Source organism: Podarcis tiliguerta (assembly GCF_965153285.1).
Source record: "Podarcis tiliguerta genome assembly, chromosome: 5".
Taxonomy (NCBI): domain Eukaryota; kingdom Metazoa; phylum Chordata; class Lepidosauria; order Squamata; family Lacertidae; genus Podarcis; species Podarcis tiliguerta.
The window spans coordinates 82,781,657-82,795,446 of record NC_139538.1 but is presented as its reverse complement, the minus strand read 5'-3'; the positions used below and the strand labels follow the sequence as shown (position 1 = coordinate 82,795,446).

The 13,790-nt window shown below is 44.2% G+C and overlaps 1 protein-coding gene across 13 annotated transcripts in view; it reads left to right on the top strand.

The window, feature by feature from the left end:
• Positions 1-8,031, top strand: part of KAT6B (lysine acetyltransferase 6B) — an 85,172-nt gene extending 77,141 nt beyond the window's left edge. For all 13 annotated transcript variants that reach the window (XM_083440252.1, XM_083440249.1, XM_083440240.1 and 10 more), the window contains one exon: positions 4,136-8,031. In XM_083440252.1, the coding sequence (XP_083296378.1) occupies positions 4,136-6,615 (2,480 nt within the window). In that variant the 3' untranslated portion in view covers positions 6,616-8,031. The remainder of the gene's footprint in view (positions 1-4,135) is intronic.
• The last annotated feature ends 5,759 nt before the right edge of the window (positions 8,032-13,790 follow it).

Genomic DNA, 13,790 nt, shown 5'->3' with positions numbered 1-13,790 from the left:
GGAGGGCTTGTCTCTTGTGCTTTTGCTCCAATGCTCTCTTCAACACAACAGTGGAGTGGGCTGATTTCTTCTGCTTTCTTTTTGGCCTTCCTTTGGCCCGTTCCCTTACTTTCCCCAGAGCTGTTAGTTGGCAGGGGAGACCAATGTGCAGGGGAGCAGAAGCTACAAAGCTAGCACAGAGAGAAGCAGCCACATGCCAGCAGCTTGCTCTGAATCAGGTTAAAGGGACTAGGTAATCTGGATGCAGCAAGCATGCAAATTGGCTCACATAGAATTGAATGGGCCATAAACATCAACAAAGGGCTACGTTGAGTCGGAGGAATGTGATGCAGCCGTTCTGAAGGACTTCCTGTAGAGGGCCCCCACAAGTCGGTAACTGGCAGTCTTCCTCTTGATTCTAGGGTCTCTGGAGTGTGCTCAGATGACTTGACCCTCTGGTACTGCAGTTTCCTAGCCAGTAGAGTGTCTTCCCAGTTCCTTGTAGTCATAGGCAGTCGGAGTCACCTAGAGAAGCTGCTCCTTCCCCAAGTACAGGCAGCCAAATATCATGCAGGTTGCAATGCAGGCACAGAGATCTCTGAATGCATAGATGTCCCTAGGATATTGCTAAGTTCAATGGTTGTGTAATAGAGTGTGTTCCCTGGGCCCCTATTCCACTCCAGACCTTTGCAGTAGCTCCTGTAGTCCCACCAGGGAGGACCTCATGTGCTTCTACAACTGGAGTGAGGAACCTGTGTCCCTTCAGGTCTACTGGACTCCCATCGTCCCTGACTACAGGCCATACTGGCTGGGGCTGATGGGAGTTGGAGTCCAGCAACATTCAGAGGCTCACTTTTATTCTACATGCTTGTCTCTCTCTGCACATGTGAATGCCTTGATTGGTGAATCAGGTAGCATCATCTTGCCATAGATTAAGCTTTTCAGTTCCCAGCAGATCATCATGGATATGAGCCTCTCCTTTTAGGAGCCCATTTCAGCACGCGGTCTGTAGTTTGTGGGGAGAGGCTACCCATAGCTACACATTACTACTACTTCAAGCCACAGGCTTATCCTCTCTGCCTTCAGCTACGATTTGAGAGCTGTCCTTTTTCTTGAAGTCTATTTTAGCATATATGAGGCAGAATGCTATTGACAATACATAGATGGAATACTAATCCTCAAAAAAACAACATATAACAAGAACAAGTTCCCAAAGATTCTTTTCTTACATGCATATGTTGTGGACTTTTCCAGCAGCACATATGTTTTGAGACAGAATATTTAGAGAAGTCAATGTAATTACTAGTAAAAGAATTGCATTATGCTCCAAATTAGCTCGATTAAATACTCCAGATGGGAAACAATAAGACATTGTTATATAAAGAATATATATGCTAGCAGGAACTGCTTACCAGGCATTGGGAAACGGCTCAAGAAATACATGTTGAACAGCAGTACCGAATGTTGGGGTGCTGCCTCTCAATTGCAGTGTTTAGGTAATCAAAATAAAGAACATTTTTACAATGTGGCAAAGTTTTGTTCACTGTACAGTATAAGCACAAATGCCTGATACCTTCCAGCAGCTTAAGTTTACAGCTGGCTGGGGCCAATGGGAGCTTCCACCCAGAACAACTGGAGGGTGCCAAGTCAGAGAAGGCTGCTCCAACTTACCAGGGCTACAACATATTGGATGTTTTTCTCCATTGAGATAAACTATGCATAGAAACAAGCAAAGCCGTGTATGACGAGCAGGCATCCCATGCTCTGATGCCTGATCTCTGTACTCATGGCAAAACAAACTTCCACACCTCACTTGATAATGCAGCGCTGTTCATTATTTTTCCCATAGGGAAATTGTATTTAAAAAAGAAAAATGTCACACATGAAGAAACCTTTGGGTTCCATGACTTGGTGATGGATGTGCCAGTATTTACTTCTATAGCCCTAGGTTTCTGCACTCAAATTTGTTGAAGGGTTCTTGTTCAAAGCTTATAGTTCAACTTCAGCTGAATAGCATTGCTTAGCTTTGGATGCTAAAATGTCAAGTGATTTAGATGTATCTTTAAAAAAAAGATGTTTCTAAGAAACAAACACTTGTTTTTTCCCCTAAAACCAGACAGCTTTGTGAATTTTTGCAAAATGATCCATTCTCCTTCCTTGTGTTTGTAAAGTGCATGCAAATATGTCTACTGCTAGCATAAAGTGAAAGGGTTAAACTGAGGTGTTGTACAGTTTAATGCCTAGTTTAGTTTGTCCTCTGAATGTTGGATCTGATAAGAAGAGGCTGAAGTTTGTTCTATATTGCATGCTTCTTACAATTTGCTGGCATTAGAAAGCACTTCAGCTGAGTGTGGCAAACCCCCCTTAACTACCGTATTGGCCTGAATATAAGCCGCACTTTCCCCCCAAATTCCGATCGTGAAAAGTTAAAGTGCGGCTTATATTCGCGACATTACGCTGCTGGCCAAGTGAAGCAGCGCGGGGCAACGGCGCCCCGCCCGCCCGCCACTTCCAAGCCCCCCCCAAGCTACCTAATTTTAAAGGTGCAGCTTATATTCGGGCCAATAAGGTAACTACTTCACAGTTTTTGGTTAAACTGGTACTTAAGAGAGACTTAGTAGGGAAAGCAGAGAAAAAAAGATTTCATTTTACAGAACAAACTTGGTGAAACAAAATATGTGTCAGGAGGTAGAAATCTTTCAAGAAACAGTTAACTTATTTATATAAATTACATTCAATGGATGGTACAGGCTTATAAACAAGGAATTCATCCAATGATGATGTTTCTTTATCTTCCATTTTCCAACATGAATTCTGTGCTCAAACGTAGAATGTGACTCTATGTCACAAAGAGGTGTCAGCTTGTGAGGGTGATTGGGGGGACAGTGCCGTGCATGACACAATGTCCTGACGTCAGGAGGAGCTGGGGAGGATCCGAATGTGGTGGCCAGGCGGCTTCAATGGCCAGTGGCTCCTCCTCTGCCTCCTCCTGGTGCTGCCACCAGCAGGATGCTGCTTCCCCCCTCCTTCCCCCTTGCAGAAGGAGGAGAAGGAGCTGGCCACCAGTGCCACACTCAGATTTGCGCTCTTCCTCCTCTGCTGAGCTGGCATGACATGCATACATACATACATTGAGCTACCTGCTTAGAGATGTTTTACAGCAGTTTTTCAGTATATTTGAAGATGGCAATTCAGGTCTGCTTCTCACGTTTTCATTTCTGACTACGCTTTCTTAAGACAAATGTCAAGGAGCGTGTTCATTATCCTTGCAGTTTAGGGATATTCAAACTTGACTAGGATTAGGGCAGACATGTACTTCATAAGCTTCAAAAGAGTTGGTTGGCCAGATATGTAGGTCAGAAATACATCTGACCAATCACTAGTATAAATGATACTTGTGTTTTGAATGTCTTAAGAATATGCATTCAGTGATGAAAAACAGACACTTGCCAAATAAAATAGTCCTAGTTTATTACATCTGTAAGAAACACTACAAAGCAATCTTCCTGTGATCTTCCTCGCAATATAAAATTATTTGGCTGGATTTGATCACTATACAGGATAACAAATGTGACTCTGCATAAATGAGACCACTAAGCCTACATTAAAAAATACCTCTTCTGTTTTTGTAATCTGAACCTCTCTTCCATTGTAGCTTCCCTTTTTTTAAATGTCATCTGTTTCAGTGTAAAATTTCTAAAACCAACAAAAACAAAATTGGATGGAGGTGGATAAAATGTGCATTTGTACAAGTAGCAAATGAATTATATTCCCTTCACCAGCAACATGCGCTTACATCAACTGACTGTAGTGCAAGAGTCTAGAATGAGATAAATGTTCCATAGCTATCCCTGTGTGTGCATGCATCAATAAAAGCAACATGTATTTCCATGTTTAGTTAATAGTAATAAAGGTAAAGGTTTACCTTTTTTTTTAACCTAATAGTAATATTCGTGCCCCTCTTTTCTGTTTAAATAATAACCAAAAGTGGGTGGCGTGCAAACATGTTGCTGTCAGAGATAGCTAGAAATAAGATGGTTAGTAGTATATATTTTCTTTGACTAGGGTTTTGTAAAGCAGTTAAGAATAATGTGATAAACTTATTCTCTTCTCTCCCCCCCCCCCCCCCCCGTTCCCATTTCTCCTTATTCCGCAGCTAATGCAGAAGAGGATGTAGCCGTCCTGGAAGATGATGATAAAGACAATCCTGAACCTGTGCTGTGTAAACAAGGATGGCCTAAAGGCGTGAAGCAATGTCCATCCAAATGGAGACAAAACAAAGAGAGAAAACCAGGTTTTAAACTTAATTTGTACACTCCACCTGAGACTCCTATGGAGCCTGACTATCAGGCCTTGGGAGAGGAATTGAAAGAGATAGCTGAAAACAACGCATGCCAGGCGTCTGCTGTTACGGAGGAGGCTAAGAACACTGAAACCATTCTTCCACAAGAGGACGAAGCGAGAGATGCGGTATCTGAGTATCTGGAGCTACCCAAGACAGAACAAGCAGAAAACGATTTAGCAGAAGTAGAAGAAAACAACATAGTAGAAGAAATGGAAAGTGTGGATAATCAAGATAAAGACCTGCAAGAGGAAACGGAAATGGATAAAGATGAGCCTGAGCATTTAGAAGAGCAAGAGGAGGAGGAGGAAGAAGAGGAGGAGGAGGAACAATCTCGCAATGAGGATCATGATGCTGATGATGAGGATGAGAGTCACATGGGTCCAACGGAAGTGGAAACTCAGGAGGAAGTACCAGCAGAAGCTCTCAAAGATGTGCTTGGGAATCAAGAGCCTTTTTTAGACCCAAGTGAAGAGAGTGGTAAATCAAACCAGGAAGACTTAATGGACTGTGGCGTTGACCTTGCAGCCGAATGTGACAGCGAGCACAAAGAGCTTCCTGCTATTCCAGAGCCTGTGCCTGAGTCAGGTAATGAAAATACAGAAAATAAAAACCAAACTGACCGTAATGAACTGAATTCTGCATTCAAGGACACAAATGCTGAAACTATGGAGATAGACTCTGAGACCGTGGAGGCAGTGAAGTCTCTAACGCAGGAAACAACAGAACAGGAAGATGCATTCCAGGATTGTGTAGAGACTCAAGAGGCATGTCGAAGCCTGCAGACTTACGCCAATACTGACCAAAGCCCACAGATGACCACACTGGATGACTGCCAGCAGTCTGATCACAGTAGCCCTGTCTCATCCGTTCAGTCCCATCCCAGCCAGTCAGTTCGTTCTGTTAATAGCCCAAATGTGCCTCCATTAGAAACCAGTTATGCTCAAATCAGCCCCGATCAAAGTGCGATCTCTGTGCCCTCTTTGCAGAACATGGAAACCAGTCCCATGATGGACGTTCCTTCTGTTTCCGACCATTCGCAGCAAGTCGTCGATAGTGGATTTAGTGACCTGGGTAGCATTGAGAGCACAACCGAAAACTATGAAAACCCAAGCAGCTATGACTCTACAATGGGCAACAGCATCTGTGGGAACAACAACTCGCAAAACAGCTGTTCATACAGCAACCTCACGTCTAGCAACATGACTCAGAGTAGTTGTGCGGTGACCCAACAGATGTCTAACGTGAATGGAAGCTGTAGCATGATGCAGAATGCCAACATCAACTCTCCCCCTCCTTGCAATGTGAAGTCGCCTCAAGGCTGCGTTGTCGAAAGGCCCCCGAGCAGCAACCAGCAGCTTCCGCAGTGCAGCATGGCTGCTAACTTCAGCCCACCTATGCAGTTAAATGAAATTGCAGAGACTGGCAATGCCAACCTTGGCTTGTATGAAAGAATGGGTCAGAGTGAGTTTGCAGCAGGGCATTACCCACAACCGTCGGCCACCTTCAGCCTTGCCAAGTTGCAACAGTTAACCAACACACTTATGGACCATTCGTTGCCTTACAGCCACTCAGCTGCTGTCACTTCCTATGCAAATAGTGCCTCTTTGTCTACTTCTCTCAGTAGCACAGGACTCGTTCAGCTTTCTCAGTCTCCTCATCCAGTTCCAGGGGGAGGCCAGGTCCAGACCACGATGACTCCGCCCCCTAACCTCACTCCGCCTCCCATGAATTTGCCGCCACCCCTCTTGCAGCGCAACATGGCCACGTCCAATATTGGCCTGTCCCATGCCCAAAGACTGCAAACGCAGATGCCTGGCAAGGGCCATGTTTCGGTTAGGACTAAGTCGGCCGCTTTGCCGTCGGCTGCAGCGGCAGCAGCTCACCAGCCGCAGATTTATGGGCGATCCTCGCAGACAGTGACCATGCAAGGGCCTGCACGCACCTTAACCATGCAGCGTGGCATGAACATGAGTGTGAACTTGATGCCAGCTCCGGCTTACAATGTCAGTTCCGTAAACATGAACATGAACCCCCTTAACGCTATGAATGGGTTTAGTATGTCCCAGCCGATGATGAATGGAGCCTATCATGCAAACCACGGTTATATGAATCAAACAGCCCAGTACCCAATGCAGATGCAAATGGGAATGATGGGAAGCCAGCCATATGCCCAGCAGTCAATGCAGACTAACCCCCACAGCAACATGATGTATACCCCGCCAGCACATCATGGTTACATGAACAGCGGCATGTCTAAACAGTCTCTGAATAGCTCTTACATGCGTAGGTAGGATCTGGGGGGAGCGGGGAGGGGAGACGGTTGGTGTACCAAACTGGCATGCTAGGATTTGACCGGCACAAAAAGATGTCCTTTTGGAGAATACGATTTCAAAACCAGCAATTGGTGTGAATGCAAAAACATTTGTAGGCACCATAAAAAAAAAAACTGTATGCAGCGAAAGGCCTTATATAAATGTGTTCTCGTTTTTGTTTTGTTTTGTAATTTTGCTTTGTTTGCTCTTCTTTTTTTTTTTTTGCGTAACTGAAGTTCTGTGATGATGAAGAACTTCGTCATTGTACTGCAAACACGCGAAACAAGCTGATGGTTCACAGCCATGTTTTATGTGCCTGCTCCCATTTGAAACGTGGATCATAGTTTTGGAGTATATCTGATGTCGTGCTGGACTGTGAGCTTTCCTCCTGTTCTGTCCTTCCCCTCCCCATCTCCTCCACCATGTAAATGCCTTTTTGCATTGCATTCATGGACTATTTTGTTCCTCAAGGTGACACTTTCGCATGCCGCTAATGTCTTTGTTAGTGACAGTGCGTTTCGTAGTACTGTACAAGTGTTGTGCTTAACAGTAAGCCATTTCTTAATTTGTGATTCCCCTCCCCTCCTTGATTAGGTTACCCCGGTTTAAGGGGTTTAAAAAATTATATTTTTGTTAATTATATTTTTTAAATCTTGTTTTAAAAAAGCTGTGAAAGTTATTCCAGTATTGAGTCAAACATTTTAAGTGCAACCCACCGGGAAATTCTCGCGTGTCAGCTGTGCTCTTGCACAAATATGGTTAATTTCTATGGGTCTGGCACAGAAGAGAGTGCCTTGATGGGTTGCATCCTTGATTGGTAAATATTTGATGTAAAAGTGAGCCCTGTTTTTGTTCTGGTGGCAGATCCCCTCTGGAGTAGGGGGAAAAGGCAGCTTACTGTTTTGTTTTTTTAATACAAACCTTATTGATTAAAGCATATCAGTGTTTATCAAGTTTTTGAAACATTTTCATATATGTCCAGATACTTGGCAGGATTAAAAAAAAAAGTGAATTTGGTGTAAAGTTGCTATTTTATGGAAATGCCTCTAACTTTACATTTTCATTCCATCTGTAGATTTTTCTATCTTTATAAAATATTGGAGTTATTTTTTAAGAAAAGTAAATAGAGCAGTAGCGTGTGAATAGAACAAATGAAGCTTCAAGAGCGCATGTATAAAAAAAAACAACACCAGAAGGTATTTGTGTCTGTTTATATGGCTTCCTTTTTTTGTAGCCTTTGTACCTGTACAGAGTGACTGTAAGGGCCAAAAAGTGGCTTGATTCATGTATAAAACTAGACCCAGTGACACTATTTATGTTACCTTTTTAGCCAGTCACTTAAATAAAGCAAAGACAAGCTGTACATTTTAACATAAAATAAATTATGATGAGCCATTTTTAGCCTCTTGTGCTCTTGTCTGCCGTGCATAGAGACCGATGAGCCACATTGTCAATTCTTCTTGGTTGCAGGGAGCGGCTCACAAGACAGGGGAATCCTGCAAGCATCCTTGTTTTTTTGGAAGCCTTCTGTTGCTTTGTCGGTATATCTCTCGATGCCTAATGTTGCCCACTGCAAGGAAAGTGAAGAGTTTTAAAATCTGAATTGACCAAAATATTTTATTAAACATCATAGGCTGCAGTAGAAAGCTTGAGTGATTGTCAGCAGTTGTGCTGATCATGTGCTAGTGGAGGGGAAGGAGAAGTGGAAGATTGTCTCCCCCTCTTCTACCCCCCCCCAAAAAAGCATATATTTGGTTCAATTGTATATTCCACTCCTGAATCAGTTGGGAAATGTGTGTGCATCTTTGCATTTATGCATTCCCTCATTCAGCTAGAAATACTCATCTGCTTTTGCAGGCATATTGCCTTACAAGGGAAAGAGTGATTTAAAAAATAATGCACCTTTCTTAAGTGTATCTGACATGTCTGGTAAGGAGTCTGGAACACGGTACCCTAGGAGGCCCGAGTCTGATCTGCAGATCCATGGGGAACCAGCCTCGCATGTCAAGATCCCAGTGCATCCGTCATCATCGGTTGCTCCATAACAGCTGTGAACTTTTCCCAGATGGTTTACAGGGGTGGTTACTTGAGTCCACCGGATTGACTGCGATCCCAACAGGTTAAGGTTATGTGTGCCCTTCTAATGGTGAAGGGTATCGTTCCTCTGTGGACCTGACAGTATCTCCGCTGATAAAGGAGTCCAGGCCTGCCCTCCTCCTCTGCTTCCGAACCCTGGTGTTGGTACCTCCACACCGCTTTCAACCATGCCCTGTCCACTTCGTTTGTAGCCAATGCTGTGGCAGAAATGCAAGCTAGCTGTGCTGGTCCCGGGGGGTTACCGTGCATCGTGGGCCGAGTCCAGTCTGAGGTCGAGGGTGTGGTATGGAGGCTGTCCGTCAAGGCGGAAGCGGGGTCCAAGGCAGGGAGTCGGGTGAGGTCAGGAACTCTGGCAGAAGAGCAGGACAGGGTGCAGGCAGGAACAGGTTACCAACAATGTTGCTCCCGCAACCTGGAACTGGGCTGGCTGGCTTTTATCTGCCCTGAGGCATAGGGCGGCCCCGGTCCACAGGTGACTTGCCTCTCCTGGCCTGGAGGCAAACACTCCTCCTGTGAAAACGTAGTTCCGTCTGCCTCTCTGCCCTGAGCATCTGCAGCTCAGGAGAGGATGGAGGGTTACTGGACCCAGAGGCAACCTCACCTTCCCCTGACGGGGCTGAGAGTGGAGCACCTGCAGGCAATGGGTCCTCGATCACCTCCGGAGCCAGAGCAGATTCAGCTGGTGTCTGCTCCTGAGGATCTGGCACAGGTGAGGGCCCTTCAGGTTCAAGCCCCAGCCCCGGCTCAGCTGGTCCTGGAGGCAGGGACTCCTGTGCAGGCTGGGATTCCTCAGGCTCAGCCTCGGAATCCGATTCCCAGGCCATCACACTAGCCTTGAGTGGTGTGGTGTCTCCTGATTATTAAAAATTGAATTGATGCTTACAAAGCTTTTAAACATGACTCGAAAAGCCCAACAGAACTGGCAGCCGTGTCAAGTAAGTGAAATGGTTTTGTGTTCCTTTCCTCTGTGGCTCAGCAGTTTTGTGGGACTTGTGTGTAGTTGTAACTGCAGGATACACAAAGCAAGTAGGCCACAGCTGGTTTATGCAGCTTCCAGAGAATTGTCTCAAGATAGCAGCGCCCTTATTCTCCCCGCCTCCCTTGTTCCAACCATTTGCTAAACCGGACAGTTTTTATTGGGGGGGGGGGCAACTGAACATTAATGTAACCAGTGGGGGAATGGGAAAACCTAGGAACTGAGAATTAGGTGCAGCCAGAAGACTAATTAGGGATTTGAGAATAAAAGAATGGGAAAATGGAGTGTACAAATAAAAATCACCAGGGAAGGAAGTTCTGGGCTGGACTGATGGTGGCAACAGGAAGAAGTTGTAGGTCCATAGCTCACGGCAATACACATTTTGACAGGCAGCTCTTAAGTTAGGGAACTTTAACCAATGTTGATTTTTTTCAAATTCCAAACAAGTGCTGTGGCTGGGGGAAGGGGAATTGTTGGGTTGGCACTCATGTTGGGTTTAACAATTTTGCTGTGGGGGGGGGGATGTAATTAATTGGAAATGCTACTTCAAATTCTTGCAGAGATGTATTTGTAATAAAATATCAGAAGATTTCTTTTTTATAGCACTTGCTCTGACACTTTGCAACTTTGTTTTGACTTTAAAAAGAAGAGAAAAGCCTACAGGCAATGGAATGGATTGTTGATATGCTTAAATGCTTATTGCAAAATGTAATAAAGCTGATTTTGGTGGGTGTCGCTTGTTGTAAAGTTAGGGATTCCCCCTTCTCCCCCTCTTGTGTTGAAGCCGTATACAAACACTCTTTGCTTTCAGAATGGCCCTACGTAGAGTGTGTTTTTGCATGCCTGCAGTCTCCGAATGCAAATACAAAATGGAGTATTTTCCTTTTGAAGCAGCTGTGACTGATGGGACTACTAGATGTGGGGAAAATAGGTACTATTGCTCAGCAGTACACATCAAGCAAATTTATGCAGCAGCAAGAAGACATGCATATCTATTTTGAGTGTTGGATCCTGATATTCTGTGTTGAAGTGCTGCAAGTCCCAGACAAAGCGTCAGTGTGGTCTGTCATTGTCTTGCACAGCAAGCAGAGCCCAAGAAACATATTCCTAATAAATCAAAATTAGGCTGTTAAAGAAACAACTTTGCAATTTTGGATTCTCTTGTGCTTCTACAACAGATGAAGCTCTGGGGTTATTTGAAGCACTTTGGAGGCAAACTCTTGCATGAGTTCTATAAATAAATGGGAGATGAGCAGGAACATAGTTTACAGTGTTGAATAGAAATCATTCTTTGCAGCTGAAAGAAAAATGCCTTTTTCTCTTAAGGTGTGGGGGGGGGGGGGCTTAAAATTCCAGATACTTTGTCTTGAGCCCTATTATGAATGGAAAATTCCTCTACCATTTAGGAGACATTTTTCTAGCTGTCTGCTAAACTGTGGTCAGTATTTATTTGTTCAAAGGGTCTTAGCAATTATCTCGTCTTTCAACCAAGATTTCTTTGGTAAAGGTTTGCGGTTCTGAACACAGGAATCAAAGATCAGCTTGAGTGTTGCAGCCTGACTTTGGGTTCAGGAAATTCCACTGCAGAAACCCCCTTGCCATTTCACACTCCTGTGGCATCACGTCATACAGAGGCAACCCAATGTTTAAGTCTACCTGCAACATGGGCAATCATAGCTCCTCTATCAGGGTACCTGTAAGATGATATTTCCAAGCGCATGCTTTTGATGCATTTACACTTCACGGCTTTAAAAATATACTTTAATGTATGAAAGGACCTTTGGTTATCTCCTCATAGTTGATGAATGCCTTGCAAGATTCTGCTGAATCATTACTTGAAGTCAGCCTCTTTTGCAAAGTTGCACCAGCCGTCAGAGGCAAAATGAGCAGGTGAAAGTTTTTGTTGCAGGAAAATTGCTAGAGAAAAAGTTCAAAGAGCTCTTGTTAATAGGAAAAATAGGTGGGGGAGAAATGTATGTGTAATTAATGCTGAAATGCAAAGACGTTGCCTGCATTAACAATGCTTGGCAGAAGTTTTAGATTCTCGTTTCATCATTCTTGGACCCTGGTCACCAAGAGAAGTATTTCAAGGGGGATCTAGAAACTTGATTATTATTATTCCATTTTCTTGGCTCTACCCCATGACCTAGACATGAGCCTCCCTAGTACCTTGTGTTGTTCACATTGCTAGAAGCATCAGACCGTTATATGGCACAGATTGGTCCTTAATCATTGGCTGGACTTGCTTACCCTACACCAAAGTGCAATTGTTGTTTCCCAGAATGAAAGGTCACTGGGAAGCGTGGAACATGGATGGAGGTGCTGGCTGTGTTCATCACAGCATTAAGTATTTCAGCTCCCATGCTGATAAGAGTTATAGAGCTTTCCCTGGCAAGGTTCCTCATTTCCCTACCTTTGCTGGGGTGGGGAGACCCCCTTCACAGAGCACTTAGTACTATGAAGTGAAACAAATGGCCCGGCCTGCTAACAGGTGAATAGCACTTTAGCACCGTTTAGTCCTTTTTTTATTAACTCTGATATATGAGAACCCAAAGACCTGTAAATGACATAAACAGCTGTTGAAGAGAGTCTTAATTGCTTGGGGTGCAGGGAGAGTTGTACACACATTGGAAAAAACAGACTAGGTTCACATATACCATACTTTTTGCCACGTAACTTGTTTTGTGTGTGTGTGTGTTGTTGTTGTTTTTTAAGTGTGGCTCCTAGAGGACCTCTCTGTGACCAGCTCGGCTGCCTTCCCCATCCTTCAGGATTTTGAAATTCACTGTTATGACCTAACAATAAATCAGCAGCAATTACTGATCTCTCTCTCTCTCATAGTACCAGTGGAAAGTGATGCATGGTATCAGTAGCCATGTTCCTCCCCTTTCAGCATTGTCAGGCCAGAATACATGGTGCATATAAATCATATTTTTAAGGAAGCTACACTAAATTCGAATGGTAGGAGGATCAATGACTAAGTGAAGGTCATAGTAGACAGAAGGCAATACCTTTTGTATGGAGAGAGGGCCTTGGTGTAACGTGGGGAACTCTTCATGAAGATGTGGAAGGAGACTTGAGTTTTACCGTAGATCTTGCAAACCCCTCAGAGGATGTTAAGCTTGGTTTTATAAGAAGCTGTTTTCTGAGAGATGTTCTGGATTTAATTTGAAGCTACCAGCCTTGCAGATGCTAGACAGCTGGTTAGAGAAGACCTCTGGAGCAGTGGTTGCCCTAATGGCTTTGTTTAAATCTGAGGTGGTCAACATGGTATTCTCTGGATATTGTTTGACTACAACTCCCATCATCCCTGATCAGTGGTCATGTTGGCTGGGGCTGATTGATTAGCATCCACCATCATCTGGAGGACACTACATTAGGTCCCCAATCCAGATACATTGTAGCTTCGTTGAAGGCTGAAGGTTGGAATTGTAAACTGCTTGGACATATATTGTGTTCCATTGTGGAATGTGTGTTTCAGGACTGGAAGATAAAAGGTTCTGTTAGTGTTATCAGAACGTGTAGGGTTGAAGTCACTCCAACAGTTGTGGATGTGAGTCTAACATACATATTTAGGCTGCCTTGGTTTCTACAACCATGCAGCTATCAAAACTGGTACTGGGAAGGAAACACAGTGGATGTACAACTTTTGCAATGGGCTCTAAACTTGCCTCCAAAGAGGGCATTGTCGAAACAACACCATTGTGCTCCTAGTACTTGAAATAAGAGTTTACACCTTCCTGTGTCCCTGTTGGGGTGGAGGAACAGTTAGGGTGAAGATTTGTATGGACAGTTGCTGTCAAATTTGTGCTGGGCTTTATCCAGTGACTTTGTTCCCTCTGCTAATGACCTTATTGGCCCTGCGACATAACTTTACCCCGACCAGGATAGGCATAGTCTCTGAACATTTCATTCCCATTGTCTGTCCATACAGATGATGGCAGGCAACACAGCCCACTATTTTCCTGGTTTGATGATAAGACGTATGCTAAGCTGCTCATGATAATGCAGAGAGAAAGCGATTTGCCAATAGGCTTTTAAGAGTCTCTGCCTTTTCCCACAATGGAAAATGTGGTCACTG